This window comes from Gigantopelta aegis, chromosome 14 (genome assembly GCF_016097555.1).
Source record: "Gigantopelta aegis isolate Gae_Host chromosome 14, Gae_host_genome, whole genome shotgun sequence".
Classification (NCBI taxonomy): Eukaryota; Metazoa; Mollusca; class Gastropoda; order Neomphalida; family Peltospiridae; genus Gigantopelta; species Gigantopelta aegis.
Window position 1 is genome coordinate 12,016,568 of NC_054712.1, and position 22,321 is coordinate 12,038,888.

Sequence of the window (22,321 nt, forward strand, 5' to 3'; positions counted from 1 at the left end):
TTATAGTCAACTGTGGAATAAACATCCGTTAATTAGCAGTACAAGAAGAAGTTTTTTTGTTTAATGACACTACTGGATCACACTGATTACTGGATCACATTGATTAATTAATCATCGGCTATTGGATGTCAAACATTTGTAATTCTGACTCGTAGTCATCAGAGGAAACCTGCTACATTTTTCGTAATGCAGAAAGGGACCTTTTATATGCACTTTCCCACATACAGGAAAGCACATACCACGGCCTTTTGCAGTACAAAGAAACAACAACAAATGTCTTAAAGACTTTACGAGACACCCTGTAATCATCAACAGCCACCTGTCTGTTTTCTCTGCTCCCTCTATGTAATCACGGACTGTATTTCATAAATGCACACTTGCAAGCCAAGTAACACCACATACCATCATTACTCTTGATGGACATATTGATATTATGATTGATGAAATGTAGGGCCCATTGTTTGAGGGGTGTGGGGGGGGGGGGGGGGTGTTCATTTGCAAATGACTAGTGGTTTCCAGCATTTTTTTTTTATCCTAATGTAACTTCATTTAGTATAAAGATATGATGCATGTTTCTATAATACCTAATATATACATGGTAAATCTAGTTAATAAAATATTAGCATTCAAAAGTCACCTAAAACAACTTGACACAGCCGCGAGTGTAAAAAAAACAGGACAATGGAAAATGCATTTTATCAACTATAATTTCAAAACTAATTAGAATTTGGCCCCACTATTTTGCATTCCTCCATTATTTGTATGGATGCACAAATGGTGAAATCTATCATAAAAGTCAGAGACACCTGGTGAGCTCTGGTGGAGTTGTCATGAAATTAGCCACATTCGACCATCGAACTACAACGTTAGCCTTTGGAATTGCAACAATCAGCATGTAGTAAATTTACTATCCACCGATGCCTAATACAAATTAATAGTTGTTTGAGATCTTATCACAAGACAACTGAATCTAATCTAGTCGACAACTTGTTGACTGTCCAAAAATCATTGCCTTGGGCAGAATACACTACAACATAAAACCTGTGGCAAAACTAAACTACGACAAATTAAAATGTCAAGAAAACTAATTACATCAAGTGCAGTATTTGAACGCAACATTTTCGTGAAGTCTGATGGATTTGTTTCTTGAGTGTTAGCCTCTTGACCATGTTGCTTAATGCGTTTATCGGTCTTGAAGCTGAAGTCAACTGGAATCGTCGGTTTTACTTGTGACGGAAAAGGCTTGTACTCTGAAGACAACTTCACAACTTTTAGAGATGCCTGAGCCTGCTTCCTCTTCATCGCCAACTGTTGCCTGAAGCTGGCGATCTGCTCCAATTCTTTTTCTTCAGTAGTCAACACCTTCTTAGAATTGGACGCCATGTTCCGCCTGCAACGAGGAAGACACAGCTTTCAACCATTGGCTACAGTGTTTTCATAAGCATATGGTAGGAACACAGCAGTCAGAGAAAAACTAGTTATTGTCCACTAGTAGAAATAAAATGTTAACGGGGAAGAAGAAAAAACATGCTGAAAATTCATGGGAGGTATGTAACTATCATATTTGTTGCACTTGATTAAGTAGCAATTGATGGAAGTTGCAAAAGGTGTCTTTTATATACTACTGAGTACAGTGCTCAAACTATTCACTGGAAAAGAAAAGGGACAAGTCATTTAAATGTTTTGTTCCACAAACTACCAGAACTGTCTAAAAATCATTGCAGCTTAATAATCACCTTTATCCAAGTGTGTAACAAATCTATATAAAAAAATCATATTAAATGGGTTTGCTTTGTTTTCATAAACATGTCAGGGTTTCTGCTAGAAATGGTTTTTTGGGGGTATGGCTCTATGTAATTGAATATTTACAATGTGTGTGCTGAATGCAACCGCAGTCAACAGGATGTAGAAAAAAATGTGCTACAGGGGTGCACAAATCGGTTGTCCGCACGCCTGGGACAACCAAAATATGTTGCGGGCAACCATTCTTTGTCGAAGAGTTGCCTGACGGACAACCAAGAAAATAATAAAACAAATAAAAGGAAAAACAAAACTTCACGACACTCGGACAGTGACAGCCAATTAAAAAGTATCAGCACCGACAACTTGACTGACAGGCGATATAAATATCCACCCTAACGCTGTCATCCACTCAGCGTCCACCGTGCATGATTTTGGCAGGTGGTGTTTGGAAAAGCCATATGCCAGATATTTCGTCCCAAAACTAGCTAGTTCCTACCAATTCTCGCTACAAAATATTTCCTATTCACCCTAAAAACCTTGTTAACGTATCCCAATACTGACGACTTGTGCTTACCGAGTGTGAATTTTTAGACACCATCTGGAAAGCTTTAGTCTAATTATTAATGAACTATTTCTTAAATGTTGTCATTATTAACTTTACTTCAAAAAGAGTTTTGCATTTTGTAAAACGTGTTTTTCATGTTTTAAGTTCTTCGTATCTTCATGAATTAAATTGTATTTTTGTTAAATGGTTTAGTAATATTGTCAATATAAAATACATATTTGGCGGCGAAATTATCCAGAGAGGGACAAACTATTAGTACTAAGTAGGATCGATTTGACGAGGCAAAATGTTTCGTATCACTGAAAATGCGGATCAAGCCTGCTACTCGTGATCGACACGTGTACACTGTTTTACAAAGTATTCTTGTGCTTTCTCACTCTAAAAAGTCGTTCAACAATTAAACAAATTCTGCAGCATTTTGCGTCATTGGAATTGTATGCATTATTGAATGGTGGGGGTTGTTCCGAGTACTGCAGGCGAGATATCTCACCCGACGTCACGTCAGACATACTGTATACTGTATACAGTGCATTCCCCAATTCATATTCCCGCCGTTTTGCACACAACACTCACCGGAAAAAGAAATATAATAAAATTGGAAATTCCTAGAAATTTTGAGTTCAGAAAGAGGTTTTCGACAAGTATTTTCGCTTGACAACAATGGAGGCACGTCGCGGTCATTTTCAGGGATCGATAGCTGATTATCACAGCTAATTTGATAATAAATTTGATCGTTTTACCAAGAACGAAAATCACCAAATATTGCAATATGAATCATAGTTCGGGTTTTAAAAAAAATTCGGGTCACAAAACCACTGTTATCAGGAATAATAAACATAAATACTGGACAGCTGGCCACAAATGCCCGCAAGTAAACGCAACTTTTTAGATTTTTGCCTAATTTTAATCACCATTAGCTATCTAAAAAATACCCACAAAAATAATACTTACCAAGTCATATGTGAACTTTATTTCATGTATTTATAAAACATTTAAGTGAATATATGTGAGTAAAAATTATAAACTTGTACCCACTCAAGGTGTCTAAATTTCAAGGTACAGTCAAATCCACTTAATTGGATGTCGGATTATTGTATATTTCGGATATTTGAATATGTTTGTCCTGCACGGAACCATTTGCCATTATGACAATACAAAATCCAACGGTTAATTGGATGTGTTTTTTAACGTGTTTTCGGATATTTGAATATAAAATTATCCTTGCCGAATGGCAATTGCACATAAAACATAGGAAAGTTTGTATTACTTGATGTGATTTTGTAAAATTTATGATCGTACGTAATACCATACTATCGTACATGCAGAAATGAATACTTTTAATTTTATTTAATTTCATTGTTTAAAAAAAAGAAAAAGACTTACAACAAACTTGTTTTCTTGTTTCTTAAATTATTTCGGATGACTCGTTATTGATCAATACATTTCCTAATTACATCATAATTAATCCATGAACTCTGAGATTCATCTCAAATGTGACCCAATGGCCGAGACAATGCAGGACAATCAAGGATCAAAGTCGGTCATTCCCACCTTGTTGGCGGCCACGTGCGTTTCGTAAGCAGGCATCCCTTAGTCTCATGTCGGCCACTTTTGAAGCAGTGTATGTTTAATCCATAAATAAACACTTGTCAGATATTTTTCTCTATGAATTGTCGGTGACAGTAACAAACAAAAGCCGTTTGCTACTAGTGTTATTTTTAGCGGGATCTTTTGATCACGTGATTTTTCCTCTGCAGCTCACAATGTGAGGCCCCATTCGGGGTGACCGATTATGGTGATTACTGTTTAAATTGTTAAATGCCGACAAAAGGTAAGTTGTAGGAGATTTTCTTAGCAAGTTGGATTAATCATCTTTTGGCTATAAATATTGACAAGAACTCTTTTTTTTCACAATGTCAACATGGCAAATAAACGGAAACGAAACGATTTATCTTTGGCTCAGAAATACGACGAGATATGTGCCAATGCTAACCCAGAACGAAAAAGACAGAACGGGAAAAGCAGCCAATGTGGAGAAGGCCTTATCAGAATAGTTTTCCGTCGCCAGACAAAAAGACATTCCAATATCGGGCCCAATATTAGCGTTTGTGTTTGTGTTTTTCCTTCTGTTACATTGAATAACGGCCTTTCACTTATTTGACTTTGGCCAGTCTAGTTTACCTGTCAAATCAGTTACAAATGCACACAGATAATAGTCAGATAGACGTCCTGGTAAAATACAGAACATGGAAATGACTACTTATTCAAGATTATATTGGGTGGTGGGGGTGGGGTCTTGTTGCACTTGATTTACAAATGTACAAAGAAGTTAATAACGGCCGTTTAATTATCAAGAAGTTAATAACGGCCTTTTAATTATTTGACTGTGGCCAGTCTAATTGAGCTTCCGGTGGTTTTATCTGGGTCATTAGATGTTTAGTCACTTCTACTTCTAGGCATACAAACGGCATTAACTGTTGCCTCTTGTATTTATCAAGTTTATAGACAAACTTGATAATGACAACAGAGTCACAATATGGAACTTGGAATTGGTATATTATTAACACAAAATACTTACCGGTTTTTGACGAAAATTCCACATGTCATGAGGCCCAAATTGGGAGAATCGTAATTAGGGTTTGCATAAATCAACAAGAGGTCTTAATTGGGTATATCGTATGTCGAAACTGTATCTTCGGTTTATTGAATATGCCGCTTATTTGAATATATTTTTGTTGCACGAGGCACATCCAAATAAGCGGATATGACTGTATTTTCAATTGAAAAATTCAAAAACAAAAGCCACCATTTTGAATAAAAATCTTTTTTCTTTTATTATATTTCCGTTTCAGGCGAGTGTCGTGTGCAAAACGGCAGGAAATATGAATTGAGGAATGCACTGTATACAGTATGTCGAATGACGTGACGTCGGGCGAGATAACTCACCTGCAGTACTCAGACGGTTAACCTTTAGACTACTGGATTAATTTTTAACAAAAACCACGTTGAGTGGGTACAAGTTTATAATTTTTACTCACATATATTCACTTAAATGTTTCATAAATACATAAAGTTCATATATGAATCGGTAAGTATTATTTTCGTGTCTTTTTTTGTAATTTTTATTATTTTAGATCGGTTAATGGTGATTACAATTAGGCAAAAAATTGAAAAAGTTGCGTTTACTTACGGGCATTTGTGGCCAGCTGTCCAGTATTTATGTCCATTATTCCCGATAACAGTAGGTTTTCTAACCAGAATTTTTTGTAAAAACCGAACTACGATTCATATTGCAATATTTGGTAATTTTCGTTCTTGGTAAAACGATCAAATTTATTATCAAATTAGTTGTTACAATCAGCTATCGATCCCTGAAAATTACCGCGACGTGCCGCCATTATTGTCAAGCGAAAATACTTGCCGAAAACCACTTTTTGAACTCAAAATTTCAAGGTATTTTCAATTTAAAAAAATCAAAACAAAAACCACCATTTTGAAAAAAAATATTTTTTCTTTAATTATATTTCCGTTTCCAGCGAGTGTCGTGTGCAAAACGGCGGGAAATATGAATTGGGGAATGCACTGTATACAGTGTACAGTATATCGACTGACGTGACGTCGGGCGAGATATCTCGCCTGCAGTAGTCAGAAGGTTAAAGAGTTATTAATTTTGTCAAAAGGTTAACTTTAAAAAATAAAATCTGCAAAAAAAACTGAGTATGGCACCATACCCATTTTACTCCCTGACAGAAACCCTGTTTATATCTAATAATAAGAAAATGACTCCGTACCTCAATACAGAAAAATATATTTGTTTAAATTTCACATACTTAATAATAACAACCATTACATACGTCACGAATGATGGAGCGTTTGGAACAGTTATTTTGGGCATCTTGACAGGTGGTCGAGAACTACACCCAGCACTTGATCTCGTCATGGGCTTCGTCTGTTTTGTTGGAACTTCGTCAGAATATCCTCGTGTGTTAGGTCTTTTCCTGTTCGGTGAATCGGTGTGATGAGTCGGATTACTGGCCGAATGTGGCAGCTTCATGGACATTGTTCTTTTAACTGCTTTGTCTGGCCCTTCACCAGTCTGTACAGTTTTCGCCGACACAGTTTTAGACATCACCCCACAACTTTTCTCATTATTTGTCTTACGGGTTGGCCCTGTGCTAAAATTAGAAAACAGCGAGTAAGTGATTTAAAGTGCTGTGCCAGATGTATGATGTATTGAGCTATATCAATCAAGATATTATTTAATATGATTAGAATTTTTTTTTTTTAAATATAAATTTTTTTATATACCGGTATATTTTCCATTTAAAAATATTCCCCTGAAAAACAGAACCAGCTGAATTCGTTTCGGGAATTTCCGTAAGATTTGATCCGTGACGTTACGAAGGGAACTCCTTTCGATAGTCAGCACCATTGTTCATTGCTTCTTTTGTTTTATTATGGTTAAACGGCGTGTTGTTGGCGGCTGTAGCAATACAAAAGCCAATAAATTTATAGTCTTCACGCATTTCCTAGTAATGTTGTTGTGAGAAAGCTGTGTGTGAATTTGATTAAAAAACGTGGAAATACTGGACAGGAAGAAAATGCTGGAGACCGTTGCGACAGCACATACTTTAGTTTCGATTCGTCCGAACTGGCTTGTCGGCTTAAGCGGGGAATACCGTGTGTTATGGCTTTTAAAAAAAGATGCCGTACCAACAATTTTTCTGCGACACAAAACAAATGACAAGCCGACGCCATACACACCGAAATGACATTGGGGTGCATATCGCCAATGTCCCAAATTGCGTTATGCTTTCAACTCTGGTCAGTTTGTTTTCTCGTGCATGGTTCGTGCAATCATCGAGATCCGATTTGTTGTCGTTTGCGTCTCGTTCATTTGTGAGATTTTTCTTTACAGTTCGAGAACATTAAAACAATAAAGTACAGACAAGTAAGTATCTATAGCCTAGTCCGTCCCATCCTACAAAAATTTAGGGGTTTTTTTGTAAAAAAAGAAAGAAAAAAAAGAAGCTATTTTGTATGCATCTTAGAAAACAATCAGCTCAGAAATAAATGATTTGTAAATTCCATAGTATGAAAAAAGGCGTTCCCTGTAAAACACACTATAAATACATTAAATTAATTTTACTATACCTTCCCACAGAGAAAACATTTTTTTCATACTATGAAATGTGCTATAAGTTATTTATTTCTGAGCAGACTGTTTTCACAACTGCACACAAAAAATAGTATTGTTTTGTTATTTCCAAAACACTTTTACTTTTTTTTTTTTTTTTTTTTTTTTTTACGTCAAACTAACCTAAAATTATTCACATAAAAAAAACATCTTCAAAGAGGGATGGGACGGACTAAAAGTCGTTTTTGTTTATTTCTTAAAATTACCAATATCGGGTCCACTTGACTCGTAGAATTCAAGAGTTATTTATCGTTTTTTCTACTACATCACAAGTATTAGAACATACAGTGTAGCAAAATAATTCGCACGAAAAGCTAAAGAACAAAACAAGAATAAAAGTTGTAAATTAGTGGTAAGCTGTCTCCACGACCATTTTCATCGTCATCTGTCAGGCCGGTGGTTCATCGGAAGATGTTCCAGGTTCAAACTGATAAGGCATTATTTGTTGTGTTGCACAAATATTAGTCCAGTCGTCATTACTACACTATTCATCATCGAAAGAAGAATCGCTTGATCAAGCTTGGCAGTCGTTGTCGGTCCCACTTTCACTGGAAGTCATCTCATGGTAGGTTTCTGTGAAGCGCATTCCCTTCGTGATGTCACGGCTATTTACAGGCAAATGTTTTTACCGAGAATTTTACTCGGTCGTTTCCAGCAGTGTTCTACGGGAGTGATGTTTTAATACTTTTATGGGGATTTTCGAAATTATTGATTTACATATCGGTGTAAAATATTATTGCAATGAATTAAGAAAGCATTTAATTGTGGAATTTGAAATTTTAGTGTATGGTCTGACACAGCACTTTAATAGTCACCTTCCAATGAACTTGGTGGCATGTATCAGTCTTTGATGGAGCACAAAATCCAAGCTTCAAACTGAACAAAAAATCTTAATAGTTTGGCAAATTTCGTAAAAAAAATTCGCTTAGCTAAAGAAGATGACGCAAAAGAAATGTTTATTATTAATAAAGCTGTTTGCTGAATTTATAACGAAATATGATGGCCTATTGGGCGATTGATCTTACCACCAATCACACAACAGATGATAGTGTTTTCCGTAGCTCGTTTTAGCATGCCTTAATACAACAGCGCTGTCTTGCCTTAATCAGAGATTAATAAGTAATTTTAAAATTGCCTCTACAAAACATTCAGAAAATAAATGGATTGTTACTTAATAAAATATGCCTGTGATATATCTTGCCATTCTTTATTAAAGCAAGCACATTAATTATATTTATTTTCATAATTTTCTTTTCTTTAATGAAAAAAGTGCTCTGAAAATGGTGAAAATGCCTCAAAAGTCTACAATGTCTTGCCAAATTTCTAGGGAAAACACTAGATGAGTAAGCAGAGCAAATAATCCTTTGCTATTTGGAGAATTCCAATGATGCAATAGTGGAAAATAAATTGTTTTGAACAAAAACCACTTACACTTTTGTTTGTTTGTCCACTGTTCCCACTTTCTTATTGTCTGATTTCATAAATGTTGATATATCTGTCCGTAAGTTTTTAGGAGTGTTAAGTGGCGCAGTGGCAGACAGAAATTTAGGAACCGATGCTGCCTGGGTGTCTCCCGACACTGGCAGCGTATCACTCGACGTCAATTCTGAAATTCAATTTCAATTTTTAAAATTACTGTTGCCATTTTTAGGAACATGTTTGCTTGGTTGCAAAAACAAATTTGCAGTAAAAAAGTAAGGAAAACTTTTTTTCAGTTTTTCTGAATCAGTACACCCCAAAGTCTCTCAGAAAAAAATATCCTCATATAGGTCTTCAGGATTCGAATGCATGTCACCTAATAAATTCAGACAAAATCATTTGTATCTGTAATACATATAAATAAAACTTTATTTTAATTAGATTTAGTTGCTTTTGATGAGTTAGCATGACTTAAGCTTACCACCAAACAATGTTTATTTTTCTCTGCTAAAATGGCAACAGTCTTGGATTTGATCATGTTAACATCATCACATGAAGTCCTCCCATAGAAAACAGTAATGTGTAATTATTTTTGTAACTTCTTGCCATATTTCACCGACATAAAAAGACAACAAGTGACTGAAACCGTAATTTTGTTATCCCTACTCCGTACCTCGGTGAATCGAAGATAGGTTTTGAAACCCTGTAAAAAAAAAAAAAAAAATTCCCCAAGACCCAGACATGGGGATCTTTTTCTGGAACACTATGGAGTGTACTGATTCAGAAAAATATAGAACTAAGTTTACTTTTTCTCCCAACAATATGTTCATTTTGAAATTACACAACCAGGCTATCAATATCATGGTAACTGACAATGCTGAGGCCCCACTGTATCGAAACATGAGAAAAATTGATCCCCATGATTCATGCAAATCAAACAAGAAAATAAAACAGAAGTATCATGCACACAGTTCTTTTTTTAAATCATATGTATGGAGATACAAAGTGCTGTCATCTAAATACTGATAACCCTATATATTCTATGCTTTCTCACCTTATTAAAAAAAAAAAGAAAAAAAAAAAAAAAGTAAAATTTGTTCCAGGTTCCATATTTAGAAAAAGAAGGCTTTTTCAGGTAACTAGATGAGTTTAAAGTGACAGTAATACGTTTCTGATGGGGCTTCCTAAGAATACAATGTAGGTGTCAATCAAGCACACAAAACACTTGGTCTCTCGAGTGTCACCAGGGGTGGGACATAGCCCTGTGGTAAAGCGCTCACTTGATGCACGGTCAGTTTGTGATAATCACCGTCAGTGGACCCATTGGGCTATTTCTCACTCCATCTAGTACACCATGACTGGTATATCAAAGGCTATGGTATGTGCTATCCGGTCTGTGGAATGGTGCATATAAAAGATCCTTTGCTACCAATAGCAAAATGTAGCGGGTTTCCTTTCTAAGGCTATGTCAAAATTACCAAATGTTTGACATCCAATAGCCGATTATTAATACATCAATGTGCTCTAGTGGTGTCATTAAACAAAAAAACAAACTAGGTAGAGTGTCATCATGCTCCTCCTCATTTCAAAATGCATGTTAATTGTAGGTCAGGCTTTCTGCCAGAAACTAATTTGAAGGTACATATTAAAATCAAAACAGACCATATATGCTCCTACTAGGTGGTTATGGGTTTGAAATGTTATAAAATTGGACACTGCCTTGCACGTGCTTTGACAAAATTTAGATGATAATAAGCAGTGTTCGAGATTAACAGTATCCCGATATCCCGGGGATACCAGAATTTAATTTTGGATACCAGACTTCAATAACCCAGTATCCCGTTGGGATACTATATAATGTTGTTTTTGGGGTTTTTTAATCATGCGTTTTTATTTTTCGCTGAAACAATGGAAGTCGTCATTTACTGATGAAGTTAAGTAACAGTTAAGTCCAAGTTTGTTACAATGTTATTTATGAATTTCATTTAAATGGGATACTAAATCTAAGGTGGGATACCAGATTTTGAAATGCTAGTATCCAACTGGGATACTACCCAAAAAATTTAATCTCGAACACTGATAATAAGAGAACTGTTGTTAATTATTTAATAATAAACAGCAGTTCTTTTATCAGGGACGTGATACCCATTAAGAAATTTGAGCTGAAATGATTCTAAAAAAGCTGAAGGCTTTATACTACACCTAAATAAAGGTATTTTATATAAATCAGCATTTCAGATCAAATGCAATCTACTTTGTGAAAATACATGACTGTATGTTTGCACAAAAAGCTGAAATCAGATAAAAAGCTGAAAAATCACATCCCTATTTTATCATCATGAATCTAAAACTTGCAAACAAATAAATTCAGTATTTTTCAAGATTTTAAGGTACGTAATTTTACCCGCCATACTCTGGCAGAAACCTAGATACAATAACGTAGCGCTGACATCAACGCGGTCTTCTGTTCAGCGCTACGAGATGAGGCATATACCCCATGTGTAGCAAAAACAAAGTTCAGTGTTCTGTAAAAAAAACATTCACACTTTGTTGGAAACACTTACTCGATATCGTTGATATATATTAAATGAATTGTTGTTGCAAATATAATTAATACAATGCAGATTAACAATTATCAAGACTAAAAGCGTTCTTCGGCAGCCATGACAGATAATACGAGAATCTCGTTAGAATGTGAAATATCCCTACATGAAAATATATTTTAGTTTTATGATATATTTGACGAAATGTATTTTTAAATTTCTTTTATCTTTTAAAACTTCAACTTAATAGTTTGTCTAAAATTATAAAAAAAATAAAAACATACCGACATTTAAACTGCATTGTCTGATCTCGGAACTTTTTTGACAGAGGTCAAGGTAAGTAAACCAGTTTTTATTTTAATGTGGCGAAGCATTGTAATAATATAGATTTCTTTTTTTTTCTTTCTTTCTTTTTTTTTGCATGACGTCACTTTACATCTTTACAAGAACAATAAACTGGGTGAATGACGTTTCCGTTTTAAGAACGCTGGAAAGAACTTATTTCAATGCAAAATTGCTATAGATTTTTTTTTTTTTTTTTTTAAACATTACTAATACACTTCACTCTGAAGAAAATCTTGTGATTAAAAAAAACTGTACTATTTACGAAATATGGATTTCAAGTGACATTACTGTAGGATATTTATTGTGTACAAAGCCAAAATAAGGGTGTGAAAAGTGACCGTCGTCGACCATAGTCATTTTTAAAGTACTTACAGTGCAACTTTGAGCTAGTAGTGTAGTCTTAGACTTTAATTAATCAATTTATTGTTATTATTAACACTGTATTACTGTTAGTGATCGCCAAATATTCCTCATGAGCTTATCTTGGACAGTATATGGTTTTAAATCTGCGGTGCTCCGAAGAAGATAGCGGAGGAAACTACTTACAACCAACATGGCAGTCAAGGGATAAGAATAGGCAGACGATATTGTACATTGCGAATTTTAAGGGCTTACCAATACATAAGACATCTTTATGGCGCCTGGTGCGTTTCAGTCGTGAAGAAACTTAAATATGTACATAACTACAACTTTATTTGAACAAAACGTGCGATAATATTGGCGGGAAACGTGCCGCTGCTATGAAGAAATGGCATCCATATCCCGTAACGGTAACCGAGACGTAGGCGAAAGTTTCCGTTACAATACCGTAACTAGCAGAAACCCAGTTAGGGTATGCTAAGAAAGCTACAAAGATGAATATTTTAATCCCAGTAACAATACCCTGACTAATCCTGTCCAGTTCTGAAGGTGATGGTTGTTCATTTTCAGCTGTATTGGACTTCATGAAAGTGACCTGTTCATTAATGTTCACATCCTTGTCGTCAGTACATGCATCTACAAAAAAAAAAAAAAAACCCCATCAATCAACAACATAATTTTCACATGGCGAGTAGTCTGTGCATTCATGACATAATTTACAAAAATATTTTGATATACCTGTCTATAAATACCTCAGAAATGGAAGTCATGAAAAATCATTGAATTTGCTGGGTAAATAAGTGTATGTTTAACATCTTCAAAAATGAAAACTATGTTAGTTTAATGTAATATTATATTTTGATTTTGTACACAATAATTTGGCTTTTTGCCATGGTTGGGGGCGTCACCGATGGCACTTTTGTGCCGCCGGATAAAAAATTATGCTGTCGGTAAAGCTCTTCGCTGACAGCAAAATGTATAAACGTGTATGAACATTATCTGCCAGTATTTAGTTCGGACGTTTGGGACCTTGTTGGAGTTAATGGGCATTTAGTTAGTACCACGCGATGGAACTATATTTAGTCATGCGCGTACCCTGTGTTGTATAATAGCCTATATGTTCTCACTGCATTTTCCCTCCTCAGTTTCGTAGTATGCCGCCCCTTTTCACGTTTGGCAGCCCCATTTTTTTTTCTGCGCCTCTTTATTTTTCGGCATCCTCTTATAATTTACAGCACCCAGCTCCGCTATTTCAAAATGCACACTTTTTTTCCCACACTGAAAAACATTGATCAGTCTGCACACTGGACATCAAAGGAAACAAGCCGTGACGACAAACTTCAGCAGCTTACGGCAGAAACTGACGTAATTTAACACAATTTATAACAGCGTCCGTTGTGTCCCATAGCAGTATCCATTTGTATGTTTGATACACACAATAACAGTTATATTTTATTTTAGCAATGAAAACATTTTATTTTTATCGTTTCAGCAATCTCCGACCGAAAAAAAACCCCGACTTATTTCGTGCCAAATTTGTCACTTGATCAGAACCGTCATTCTGTATTTTGTGTCCACTAACTCGTGTCTGATACTTTAACCTTAATTACAGATTTAATTGGTCGTAACTGATAAACTACTTTTTATCAGTTGGCAATATCAATGCAATCGATTCACTCGATGAAGATGGAAATAAAACGAACAGAAAAATGTTATCCAACAGTAGGGGATCACTTAAAAAATGTCTTATTATTTTTCAGATATCTTAAAATCTTTATTAAAATAATAATATTAAAACTTTTATCAGTTTAGCAAAACGTATACCTGTGAATGTCAAACCGACACTTTGTTTTAACTGAACTACATTTTAACTAACAGTGTGCACACAAAAAATAAGGCAGCTTGTACATCGTACCAACTTTTCAGTACCAGATACTGGGATAGGTATTTCTACAAAGTCGACCAACATACGATATACGTTAATCAAACATGCTTTTTTTTGTTTTGTTTACAGGTTTTTTTTGTTTGTGTGTTGTTATTTTTTTAAATGGTGGGGTGGGGGGAATGCGCAACCATCCTCCTTTTAATTTTATCTTGCGAGAACACTGTATACAATTTAATGTCATCCGTAGAACAATTTTCATGCCATATTCACCGAAAACGTGGGCAACTTGTCTCAGAAACATCAGGTTCCATTAAATGTTAGCTTATGCTAGTAGTCCATGATTCTATTTATAATAAATTATTGTTTAGTGAAGTTTATTGACATAAACTGAAGAAATTTGACCACATGTACATACATAAAAATAACCTTTCAGTCAAGGTTAATTGCTGCAAAAGCCAGTTAAAAAAAAATTGCTGTCGGTATACTCAAAATTGCTGTTGGTGGGCCCTTTCACCGACGGCAATTTGTTTTCTTAATTGCCGTGGGTCATAAATTCTTACGTTCGAGCCCTGATATCCATGTGTGAAGAATACAGTTGTAAGTGCATAAATTTGGTGAAATAATCTTCAAAAGTGGTTCACAATATATCTAATTGGTCTGGAAGTACAGTATATTTTCCATATTCCCTACACCAAAAACCTATCATTTGATACTAAAATCACCTCAATATGTGAGATATGGCTGTCACCAATATGATGGCAACCATCTTGGCAAATGGGAGTATTGTGAAATGCACAGAATTTTGACGTATCATCAAGTGGTTTTATGATCCCCACAGAGGCCTCTGAAAATTGCGAGAACAGTCATTTTGTTCACGTGTTGCACAAATCTAATTTTGCGTAACCTATTTTTTGTTTGCACAAAATTTGAAGCACCATTTACTTGGATAAAATAGGACCACCTCAATTGATTGGGTTTTTCTCATTCCAACCAGTGCACCACAACTGGACAAAGGCCGTGGTATGTGTTTTCCTGTCTGTGGGAAAGTGCATATAAAAGATCCCTTGCTGCATCAGAAAAATGTAGCGGGTTTCCTCTGGTGACTACGAGTCAGAATGACCAAATGTTTGACATCCAATAGCCGATGATTAAATAATTCTTGTCATATCAACTTACTTTTGGATTGGTATTGTAGATGATGGGTTCCTTTACACTGTTGCATACAAATATTTAATGCAACTGTTTTAAATGTCATAAATGGGTTATTAAAATTGGGTAATAAAGGATCACAAAATGTGTCTCCATTATTTTATTTTCATATTTGCTGTACATGCTAGGTATCCAATACTGGAACTAGTATAACTGAAATCAACATAAATCTCAAATGCATCACTCGGTAATTAATTTTTAATAAATAAATTCATGGTTAATTGTTATATTGTTTTGGATATGACAAGAATTTTAAATCAGTATAAACAATTTTATGCATAAAAGTACGGCTTGATCTTGTAAGTAAATTTGGCAATGCACATATACTTGTGTATACAATGAACCATACTGTTACTGTATATTTATTGATATATAAATCCATTTTGACTCATGTAATGGGTCATATAAGAATGAAAATGCAATGCCACAAAAAGTGTCCCTCCGTTACCATGAAGTTATTTTTATTAAAAATATAATTAATGAGTGATGTATTTCAGATTTATATTGTTTTATACATATGTTAGCTTGATTTCTGTTATACCAATACAGGATGCCATGGGGTTATAGCTAAAACGGAACCGTGCCAAAACGGCACCAAGCGAAGAAAACGGAACCAAATTAGACAAAACGGTACCTGCATTGGCTAAAACTGGACCGAAATTTATGGCTAAAACGGAACCTACGATGGCTAAAACGGCACCATAATTGAATTTTATTTGAAGAATAGTAAATAAGACCTAAAAACCCAACAAAACAACTTAACTTAAGATGGCGAAATCACATCGATTCAGCTGCTTTCAAGCTGTTCTGATGTCCATGGCTCAGTCCATTTTGATTAAAAATTTGCAGTACATTTGGTGTCAAAGTGTCACATCACTATTAAACAAATAAAATATTTTAATCTTGTCAACTTTGTTGTGAGTGTGTTATCGGCTATTGGATGTCAAACATATTTATCTCGCCTTCATGTAAAATTCTTTAATCTCATTGGTTGTTTGCCGTTGGACAAATCCCTTATCCCCCTGTGGGCGGAGCCAAATTCTCTTATACCCAGCCTGTAATTTCCAACAGTTTCCAGCCGCCCCAGTTAATGCTAAAGCAATAATTAAGATTATAAATAACATTGATAATCAATCAAGTATACATAATTAATTTTATTTTTACTATAAAATACACTATTTCAATACTTTTAAAAGCTGCAATGTTGAACTCGGCCACCTAATTACGGTCGTGGTGTTATTGTATTAATGTGCGACTAGCAACAGTTGTTTTTTTGTTTTTAATATTTTTAGTTTTTTTTACTACATACATTTCTGATAAAAAAAAAGTGTTTTTTTAATTTTTTTATTAATATCTGTTTCAGACAATTTCGTATTACAAACATTTGAAGTTAAAAACTCGTTTATCGATGGAACTATTTTTCGTCACTGGCAAGTGGTTTCGTTCGCGTCTGCGTGGTACGGCTCCGTTAATAAATTGTTAACAATTATTGTCTGGTGTTATTTTGATTATTTGGCTATATGGTTTAACATGTCGGCAAGATAAATTCGTTGTAGAAGCATCTCTCGGGGTATATGGCTTTTTATGTACCCTCTGTGTGTTCTTTTACCCCCTCGCCTTCGGCTCAGGGTAAAAGAACACACAGAGGGTACATAAAAAGCCATATACCCCTCGTGATGCTTCTACAACTAATAATGGTCATTCTGACAGTTTTTAGAGAAAACCTGCTGTTGCCACATATGCAACTCTTGTATGATAGGCAGCAAGAGATCTTTCATTTGCGATTCCCACAGGGAGGATAGCACAAACCATGGCCTTTGCTGAACCAGTTATGGGAAAGACTTCCGAATTCACCCCCCCCCCCCCCCCACACAACCCCTATTCATCGCTCTGAACCCTAACCCTAATCCTGAAATTAAAAATAAGATAAGTTATATACATTTATATATGGTGCCGTTTTAGCCATGATAGGTTCCATTTTCATCAACAAAAATGGTTCAGTTTTCGCCAAAGAAAATGGTTCCGTTTTGGCACGGGGGAAAATATCCGCCCGGTCCCCCCTTCCCCTAACCCTAACCTTAACTCCAACCCTAGCCATAACCCCAGCCATAACCCTAACCCTCAACCCTAACTAAAAATAATAATGGAGGGGACCGGGCGGATATTATACCCTACATTTAATGCAGTGCTTATGGTTTGAAAATCGACATTTGCTCTCGTGAAATTATTTTCTAAATTTATCATTTTATGGGGGAAAACAATCTGCGAGGTAACAGTTATCTAAAATGTAAGTTCAAGTTATTGAAGGAATGTGATTTATAACAAAGAAGTGGAAAAAACAAGTTACAAAAGGTACGAGATGTCTAAACTGAGGGGAAGACCTCCTTTTTTTTTAAAGCTGCAATGTCTTATTTCAATTGTATACAGTCAAGTTCTAAGTTCAAATACAAGCATAACTGCACTTTTAATTCACTCGCAAGTTGTCGTCATTAACGCATATCATCAAATGCTTACTAGCCAGTTAGAACAATTCTCGCCATTTTGTAATACCGAGCGCATTCTAGCAGCCACTTCCTAGCAGCCAATTACGCTAGCAGCCAATTTCAGCAGACACGCATGGCGACATTCTAAACACCGGTCAATTACGCCTTTTATAATGTGTGTTGTGGTGGGGGCTATACGATACTAGTTGGACATCCTATATTACCGTAGTACACACGGATTTTTAAAGTGATACTTCAGATATTATAAAAGTGCTTAATAAAACGGTTAAGTTGTATTTATACGGATATTAGTAACAATAAGAATATTAAGATTGTGAAAATGAGTCTTGGTTGTTATTTTGTTTTTGTGTTGTTATTATATAAAGATACTCTTTAGAACTCTAAAATTCTTAAGTTGTAGTGAATAATTAAAAATTAGCATAACAGTGTGTATAAAAGTGTGTGAAATACAGGTAACAATCGAAAGGCGTATGAGTCCGGTGTTTAGATCGTCGCCATGATGGTCTGCTGAAATTGGCTGCTAGCGTAATTGGCTGCTAGGAATTGGCTGCTAGAATCCGCTCGGTTTTTGTAATGCAACAATAGCCGAACCGTACTATTTTTAGCCCAGAGGGAGCCCGGCAAAAGTGTCCCATTTTCAAAATAGTGGGTTTATTTTTAACTTGGAAAAGCCAGTGTAGTGAAACCAATTCGAAGTGCAGCGTCTTATATGCACCAAACGTAATGGGATTTTCTGTTCTAAATGCTTAAATAATAAAAATATTCCAGACATAGCCGCTTTAAACGGATTTTATTTGGTGCACCATCAGCAATTCTAGGATAACATCAAGTGATCAACAGTCGTCTAGTCAACACATTAGAATTTTATAATTCTGTGTGGTCCTTAACCATATACCTGACGCCATATAACCGTAAATAAAATGTGTTGAGTGGGTCATTAAATAAAACATTTCTTTCCTTCCAAACAAGAAGAAAAACATCGTTGTTTATCAGCTTCAATTTTCAAAACTGGTCATGACTCTGCACTCGTTAGTTTCGTTTATTTTAAATATTACCTTGGAATCTAAAGCAAATATTAATTAGATCTCACCAAACCATTCGTCTGCCCCGTCGTTAAGAGGTTGCGGTTCAAAAAAATTGACGTATTTTGGGCAACTGTATTCCCACATGTCAGACATGGCAAATTTTTTGAAATGGCTGTCTTCCTCGATCTTCCCGCATAACACTAGTTTAACCAATAGAAATTGTTCTTTTATTTTGAATTATTCAATGTGAAAGGTAATGTGATTGGTTGGTATATTTGGAAGACTTTTTTCTTTTTTTTCTTTCGTATGCACATTTCTCCATATATGCTTGCACCATAAACAGATACGCTACCGTATATCAAAAATAGGCCTACGTCCTTATAGGGCCTATCATTCATAGTATGTTCAAAAGACAGTTCAATCTGCGATTTTGTTCCTTTGTTGAAATATTGATTATATGATAATACACGGTATATTTCTTCCACCGAGTAGAATATAAACATCAGATTTTGCAAAAGAAAACTGATAGTGATACGCTTGTATAAGAATAAGAATAATTTATTTGCATAACACCTGCATATGGGCAGAGCAAAAATAACAATATAATATACATTTATCTGCAGTAACAATAACATAAATATACATTAATTACATGAACAAACATCCGCATCAACAAATACATCTGTAATTTAAGCCTTATAAACCTGATACTAGTGAATAATATATTTAGGTAAAGCAAAGATTGTCAGAAGTGTAGAGCCATGAAAAACCATCGATTCGCCCCTGTTAGGTTCGTGAATTATTTTTCACAAATTCACACACACATGTACATTCTCCATTAGTTTATACAGACGTGAAATGCAAGCAATTTGAAATTACTTCCAACTCATATGCTTTCACGGCTTTCCAGACGGTTCGTCCTCTGGACCTTTCGACCACCGTACAATTCGTCCACGTACAATTCGTCCACCCACCGCGGACAATTCGTCCACTCGACTACAACATTTAGACCAATAAATCTAAAACGATATTTCTTAGCCATTGAAATTGTCAATTATTTTCGTTTTGTGGTAAACTACTATAGTATATGAAAAAAACAAAATTTTAGTGGCACTATCAACTTATTGTCTGTCTGTGATATGTTATTATTCAAATTGCTCTTCAATTACACCTATAATTCTGACATACTATTTAGAAAACAAAGCTAGTAACTAAACTCAAATTTCGTCATTTATGTCAAAAATGCCATAACGTGATGTCATTCGAAGGTACCAACCAATAAACAACGATAATATCTCCAATTTTTGGTTGTGGACGAATCGTCTCGAGTTCAATAGTGAACGAATTTTTAGTGGACTAAACGTTCAGAAGACGAATCGTCTGCAATCCCTTTCACGCAACTTAAAGCATCTCTTTACAAAATTGCAAATGATAGGGCATAATTCCGGAATATTGTTGCGTGTAAGAAATAAGAATTTTTCATTATTAGTGAGAAAAGAAAAATGTGATTCTTGTTTTATTATTTTATGATGTAAATCATTTCTAAAAGCATTATATATAGGGCACTTGATAATGAAATGATATTCGTAACTAACTTAACTAAAATTAGTAGGTGGGCAGACCAATGGATAGTGAAATTTAGCCCTGAAAAAAACTAAAACAATGTTATTTACTCGTAAAAATAAACCCGTTAATCTTAATCTAACTTTTAACAATCAACAAGTAACTAAAGTTAAAACTCATAAACACTTAGGGATGATTTTCACGAAACAGGCCAATGGAAAAATCATATAAATAGTATTCTTGAAAAATCAAGTAGAGTGATAAATTGTTTACGTTCCTTTAAATATCGATTATCAAGATTCACCTTGGAAAAAATATACAGATCTTTTATTCTTCCAGTATTTGATTATGCTGATGTTGTATGGGGACAGTGAAGAATGAAATGCTTTGTATCTTCAGTGATCTTAATAGTCATGAATTCTTTCGTTACATCTCAGATGATCCGTCTTGTTCTCGTGGCCATCTAATAGAAGATACAAATCATTTCATGCTCCACTGTCCCCTATACAATGAACAAAGAAATAGCTTCATGTCAAACTATTTACATCTAAATTATAAGAAGATCCTATTGGGAAATTCAGAATTTAGTGAAAAATAAAATGAAAAAATTATTAAAACTACTTTAAAATACATCACTACTACTAAACGTTTCTGCTAAAGTTTACACTAATGTTTTGGCTAGAAATTCCCCAATCCAAAGAAAATGTTCTGGTTTTCTATTACTATACCTACACCTTTCACTCTATCCCCCCTTCTTTTCTTCCTCCTCCTTTAAGTCTGTGGTATCTAAACATGTATCCGCATACATGTAAATTGTAGGGAGAGGTCTTAATATAGGCTAAGCCTGTTGACCAATCCCAGTATGTTGTTTTGGCAAATAAAATATTGTTTAAACCAAATGATAGTCGTCTTCAACTTCTAGGGGACAGTTGGGACAATATTCTCATTCGCAGGGACAGGTGATTTCTTGTGTGTTCCCTTGTATGTAATGACTGATAAATGTCTAAATCCAAATTTGGTAGAGAGAAAAAAAACCCCATCTCAGTGTATTATCCATTGTTTTGAAAGTTTCATATTGTTTGAACTCAATAAAGATAAATAACAAAATCCATATTTGTCTTTTTGCTCGAATCTTAATTTTGAATGCATGACTTTCGCTTCCAAGGCAGTTCGCCCCCAGTCAATTCGCCCCCAGTTTGACCTGTTCGCCCCATGTACCAGTTCGCCCCCAGTCGATTCGCCCCCAACTTTTTGTCTGTTCTCCCCAAACTTTTACTCAGTTTGACCCCAAATCACAATTATTTGCTGCTTTTAAACAATTATTGTATTGTCATGTTAGAGGCATATATATGGGTCATTCTACAGAAAGTGTCACTTTTATGTCCCTGCGCAATTTCTTTTTTATTTATATATAGAAAACTAAATTTGTTGTCTGTAACGATACCTTATTAATAATATCATCCTGTCAGCATTTGTTCTCTCTGGTAATCAGCTTTGATAGAGATTTTATTCGAGATTAGTTTAAAATGTCATTGGTGTTACCTGTCCCAAGTAGGCCTACAATACAATACATAACATGCACTGTTGAAATATATAACAGAAGACATAACACTGAATACCTTTAATGTAATACGTACTGATGGCTGACTTACTCACTAAAGAAGGAATCTTGTAAATATTTTCCGTATTCAAAAGATGGTGGGCGATTTAAGCTTGTCCTTGGAGTTTTATGTCATTGGTGTTAGTGTATATATACTTACGAGAAAACAAAAGAAACTAAATACTCTCTGGATGAAACATTCCACCGGTAGATCTCGGCCATCGAACTTATTTGTCAAAAACACCAGACATATGAACAGTTGTGAATAGTTTTCTTTAAATGTCATGAATGTGTTGTCAAAATATAAAAGGTTTATTCACTGTCATTGGTGTTACGATCGTATTTGTGTAATGGTTAATAATT

At 35.0% G+C, this 22,321-nt stretch overlaps 1 protein-coding gene across 3 annotated transcripts in view; it reads right to left on the bottom strand.

The window, feature by feature from the left end:
* LOC121389469 (targeting protein for Xklp2 homolog) overlaps window positions 1–18,980 on the bottom strand; it is a 46,033-nt gene extending 27,053 nt beyond the window's left edge. For 2 of the 3 annotated variants that reach the window (XM_041521109.1, XM_041521108.1), the window contains exons 1-5: window positions 18,861–18,980; window positions 12,695–12,808; window positions 8,937–9,111; window positions 6,163–6,483; window positions 1,093–1,390 (exon numbers count right to left, since the gene is read on the bottom strand). In XM_041521109.1, coding sequence (XP_041377043.1) covers window positions 1,093–1,390; window positions 6,163–6,483; window positions 8,937–9,111; window positions 12,695–12,808; window positions 18,861–18,948 — 996 coding nt within the window. In that variant the 5' untranslated portion in view covers window positions 18,949–18,980. Of the gene's footprint in view, window positions 1–402; window positions 426–1,092; window positions 1,391–6,162; window positions 6,484–8,936; window positions 9,112–12,694; window positions 12,809–18,860 lie in introns of all 3 variants that reach the window. The other variant, XM_041521110.1, reaches the window with a different exon arrangement.
* Window positions 18,981–22,321: the final 3,341 nt, after the last annotated feature.